The 5454-nt window shown below is 42.9% G+C and overlaps 1 protein-coding gene across 1 annotated transcript in view; it reads right to left on the reverse strand.

Annotated features, from left to right (window-relative positions):
- PIWIL4 (piwi-like RNA-mediated gene silencing 4) overlaps positions 1 to 5454 on the reverse strand; it is a 54503-nt gene that overhangs the window by 17814 nt on the left and 31235 nt on the right. The window contains exons 12-13 of the mRNA XM_015565987.1: positions 2843 to 3027; positions 726 to 798 (exon numbers count right to left, since the gene is read on the reverse strand). Of these exons, the coding sequence (XP_015421473.1) occupies positions 726 to 798; positions 2843 to 3027 (258 nt within the window). The remainder of the gene's footprint in view (positions 1 to 725; positions 799 to 2842; positions 3028 to 5454) is intronic.

Here is a 5454-nt window from a genome sequence, read left to right on the forward strand (position 1 = left end):
CAAGAGGAGGGGGTGGAACAGGAAAGGCACTGCAGTGTAGTGCGAGGCCTCAGCCTTGGAGGAGCGCACACACTTCCAAGAAATAGGGGTGGCTGAGGTTTTGTAAGAACAGGGATGTCAATTTTAACTTGTCTGCAATGTTGGAGTGTGATGTCATCAAACCTTGGCCCCAAACCCTGGGCAAGGTCAGTCTCACCACACACACACAGAACTACTTTGGAAAATGAGGCACTTGTGGAAATCCCACAGGCTGATGCAATGCAGGAGGACCTGGCACTCACAAAAGTTGAAAATACACACAGGAAGGCAAGAATGCAGGGGAAGCAGGAACATTAGGCCACAGGTGACATGGAAAACCCTCACCCTCCAAGAATCCCTGAAACACTGGAAAGAACACAGGTGCCTCAACATTTATGGGTTAAGATGGGAATCAATTTATCTTAAATCTCAAGTGAAATATGACCCCCAAGCAGTAGAAAAATATGTAGACATCCAAGAGGCTGATAATAGGGGTAACAACAAGTATCTTCAAATTAATATTAGAAATAGGGAAAAAAACTGTTGATTAAAATGCTAAGATTAATACTTTCTTAGATGCTTGGGGAAATGCACAGCAATGTGTAAACATCACGGGAGATCATGTTCAGATTCATTCTTTCAAGACTGTTATCTACAAGGAAAAATAAAAATTATACGTGAAAACACAAAAATGATCCTGTACTCACCAGCTGAACATCACGATCAACGTGTTTCTGTATAGCGCCAAAAAACGCAGCTGGACTTTCCTGTACTTTTATGCTGCGTAAAAAAGATTAATTTTGAAGATATAAAATCCCCTTTGTAGTAGCACATAAGATAGAGTTAAAATAATACAAGTGGATTTTTATAACAGACTGGCAATTTGAGAAAAAAATCATTAGAGAAAAGTGACAACCTTTTGCGTCTAAAATCATTTCTCACACACCAAGATATGCCAGAAATATCTAATAACCATTTTTATTACCTTAAAAATAGTTTAGGAGGGACATAAAATGTTTTGAATTGCCTGGTATCCCTACAATTAATAATTCTGTTGCTCAGAATGAGATTGAAAGTGAACTTTGGAAACCACAAGTCTCAATAGCAAGTGTCTGAAACGGGATTCAAGTTAAACTAGGAGTAACATTTCTCTAATACCAAATCTCCTTAAGAATTTTAAAATGAATGTTTCAAAATCATCAGGTTAATGAGACCAACATACTCAGCTAACCTTGAAACTGTATGATTCAGACTAAAAGATTTTCCCCCTTCGTGACAGCTTGTTTGAAGCCTTAAGCAATCAGTCAGCAAGTGCTTATCAATGATCTGTTCTGTGCTCACATTAAGTCAGGGGCCAGAGGCTACAGAAATAATTCCCACACAGAGGAATTTCCAAACCCACTTTCTTTATGCACAATCAGACTCTTGAGTGTCTATGACTGGATTGCCTAAATGCCCTGTGGCCTTTTAAAACTTGCCCAGCAGGGGGCAGGACCACGGTCTCCTGCTTGCTGATTCCAGTGAGCCGTCCGAAGGTTTACAGCTCTGTTAAAACGACTAAATGCTTCTGACTTCTCCAGTTCAATCTCTTGAATGCAAAGACCGCTATCTCACTGTCCATTCCTTCCCCAGTCATCTGGCAAATGTTTCCGGTGGGAGAAATTATGCACATAATAAGTCTAACGGGTAAATGGATACTTCATTGGGGGAAGGCAGGAAAGATGGAACAAAATACGGGCTTTCAAATAAAACCGTCCAGGGACAGACATGAGCGCGGGCTTGCTGGTGGAACTGGTGTGAGAAAGGTGCCAGCGCAAGGTCTGCTGGCTGTGGCTTCTTCCATTAGTCTTTCCCTGCCTTGTTCATTAGCTCATGGTTTAAGAGAAATTAGAGCAAGTGAAACTCAAACCAGGCAATCTGTTAACAGATTTGGTAAGAGGAGAATTCTAAACTGCAGTGTAAAATGAGACTTTGGGAAGACCTGTGGTTTTCAACAATGCTGATGTAATTAATTAGCAGCTATGCGTTTAAAGAATAATTTCCCATCCTGCCAATGAGGACATCTGCATCTCCACCATCACAAGAAAAGAAGTATCCCTACTAAGGATAGAAAAAGCTCCTGGCTAAGCATATCAAGCTCAATAAAATGAGACATGATCAACTTTATGACTTTTTTAAAACCAAAACAATGTTCAGTTTGGAGTGTGCTTGGGTATGTCTGGACCCCTTACTAAATGAAAAGCAATTAATCTGTCTTTCTCATCCCCTCCGCCCCCAAACCGGCATTATCTAACATAGAGTAGATACTCAATATATGTTGAAGAACTAAATGAATGGCCTTAGTTTTATCAGAAAACTATGTAAATGACTCATTTTATACTAAAGTAACAGCATCAGAAAAACTTAATTCAGATCTATTTTTACATTCAATTGTAAAGCATAAAATTTACCCAATAAGTCAGGAAATGCAACTTTCATTTTTTTTCATATGCCATTTGCAATTAAGTTTTATAAATAACTAATATAAAAGAATTAAAGAAAAAAGTTGAGAGGGCAAGATATGGGTTTATACCCAAATTACTACTGACTTTGAAGTAATGAGACTATTGCCTTAAAAAACTGAAAAAATAAGTTTTACAAAGACCAACATAAAGTATATTTAAACATCATTGCAAATGTCTATTTACTTAGAACTATCTTCTTGGTACTTCATATTAGGAAACTTTGCTGAGATAAAGAAGCTTTTATAGCTAAATCAGCTCATTTCCTAGATTCTAACCAAACTAAACACATGTAAGAAAGGTTGGGTGACTGACATGCTCACATTTTGGGATAGTCCACATTAAACCCCATGGAACTTCCAACTCTTCTCAAGCAGCTCAGGAAGTTCTCAATCACGTTTTCAGCTCTGCTGCTACATATAATCAGCCATTTATTCAGAGACTGTGCACTTAACAGCTTGCAACTTCGAATATCCTTGGACCAATCAGCAGCAGACACAGGTTGACACTGGGAAAAATAATGATCATGATAGGGCTGAACATTTTATTCAGAAAACAATTCAATAAAGAGTGTGAAGATGGCCGAAACCGGTTTGGCTCAGTGGATAGAGCGTCGGCCTACGGACTGAAAGGTCCCAGGTTCGATTCCGGTCAAGGGCATGTACCTGGGTTGCGGGCACTTCCCCAGTGGGAGATGTGCAGGAGGCAGCTGATCGATGTTTCTCTCTCATCGATGTTTCTAACTCTCTATCTCTCTCCCTTCCTCTCTGTAAAAAATCAATAAAATATATTTTTAAAAAAAAAGAGTGTGAAGATGGTCTACATTGTCTTAACTATTTAGTACTGTTTGCTATTCAGACTCAAAACACTGATACAAGCTCTGCAGGTGTAAACAGAACGCAAGGTGCTTCCTAGAAGTGGAGGCATCTGAGCATCTCCCCAGGTCGGCCACTCATGGCTGCAGAGCCTTAGACAAGTCCCTTTACTTCACAGGCCTCCACTGTGTGCAAAAAAGGGGGTCTGGTTCAACGATCTCTAGGTTCCCTTCCAGCTGTAAGGATCTCTGATCCTGACTATGAATGGCTCAGGTGAGCAGACTGTCCAATTTGGTCTCTTCACTCTAGGCCAGTGGTTGGCAAACTGCGGCTCGTGAGCCACATGCGGCTCTTTGGCCCCTTGAGTGTGGCTCTTCCACAAAACACCGGCTCTTCCACAAAATGCTGACTTCTGCGCATGGACCACGAAGTTTCAATCACACTGTACGTGCGCGCCCACACGTGGTATTTTTTTGGAAGAGCCACACTCAAGAGGCCAAAGAGCCGCATGTGGCTTACAGGCCGTGGTTTGCCGACCACAGCTCTAGGCATCTAGATAGGTCAAGCAGAAAATGCTGGTCACTGATACTCCAGATCTTCATAGTAAAACCAACAAACCCTACAGGGCAGTTAGGAATGTATGTATACAAGGAGTAGCTACATCTAGGAGCAAAAATGAGCCAGGACGCAAGCTCCTTGCTCACTTGGGAGGTTCCCCAGGTGACCAGGGAAAACAAGCTCCCTGCACTGAAGAGGGGAGTCATGAGACTGGCACGCTAGTCACGTCTTCTGCTTATATCCTTGGGCTGAAATTGAATAGAAGTGTCCTTGGTATGGTGAGCCGGGAAGAGCCACTGTTAGAATTTAGAAGAACCACACTGGAATCGACTCCCTTGCTCCTCAAAGTGTTGTCTTCAGCAGCATGGCTAGCTGCTGTGCACTTGTTGGAAACACCTAGTTCTGGGCCCCGCCCCAGACCCACTGAATCAGGATCTGCATTTTACTAAGTTGCCAGGTGATTCATCTGCACATTCATGTTTAAGAAGCGTTATCATCCCCTTGTTTTACAGACTCCAAAGCTGTGGCTGAGACAGGCTATGGAGCAGTTGGTAGCTGTGACAGGTTCAGAATGCTGGTCCTGACATTTCAGCCAGGGCACTTCCCCGCAAGCACTCTAACTTTCAACCACCAGCTATCCTCACGATGCCCTGACATTAGGTGGTGAGGCAGGGACTCAGCTCCAAGAGGAGACTTTAGCCTGACAATGAGGGGGAAGGGTTAGTCCTCCCATGAATGGTTCTGTCTGGAGCCAACGTTTATTCCTTCCCATTATAGCCAGGATGAGGAGAGCCATAGCCCTCTCACCTGCACTCCCACCTGTAAGGAGACCAAGGACAAATGCCCAAGGACCACTCTGGTGTCCATGAACCTTTAGTTTACTCATTTCCTGGAACCCAATTCAGAAAAGCAGAATTGGTCAAGACGTCAATGACCCAGCCACCTGTAGCCATCCTCCACCACCTCTAGGGGGCAGCCTTTTCGTTTTAGTGCTCTGTCTATGGAGACCTGTTTCCAGGCCAAAAAATGCAAGAAAATCTCTGACAAATAGGACATTACTTACGGAGATGATGAGACAAATAATTTTAAATATTTAAATCCTGCTTTATATGTGGAACTAAAATTGAGCTTCTCTTCATTGAGTCCTCACCAAAGTCCTAACAGGGGCCTACATATTAGTACTTTACAAAATTACATTTTGTTTTTAAAAGTAGTTTTTCCCTCAGCTTCTCCAGTAAGGTGTTGGTAATTTGGAATAGATTATCAAAAAGAAACGATGAAAAAAATCTGCATTCTGCCAACACAAACCTTTCGTTGCTCAGTTACATTAGTGTAGACATGTCAGTTTATATCAAATTAGAGGCCCAGTGCACAAAAATTGGAGACCCGGGGGGGGAGGGGTCCCTCAGCCTGGCCTGTGTGCTCTCGCAGTCTGGGACCCCTCGGGGACCAGACTGCTGGCTTAGGCCCACTACCCGGGAGATTGGGCCAAAGCTGGCAGACATCCCTCTGGCAGCCCGGCAGCACTCGGAGGATGTCCACTTGCCAGCGGGGAGCAGGGG

Source organism: Myotis davidii, unplaced genomic scaffold, assembly GCF_000327345.1.
Source record: "Myotis davidii unplaced genomic scaffold, ASM32734v1 scaffold641, whole genome shotgun sequence".
Classification (NCBI taxonomy): Eukaryota; Metazoa; Chordata; class Mammalia; order Chiroptera; family Vespertilionidae; genus Myotis; species Myotis davidii.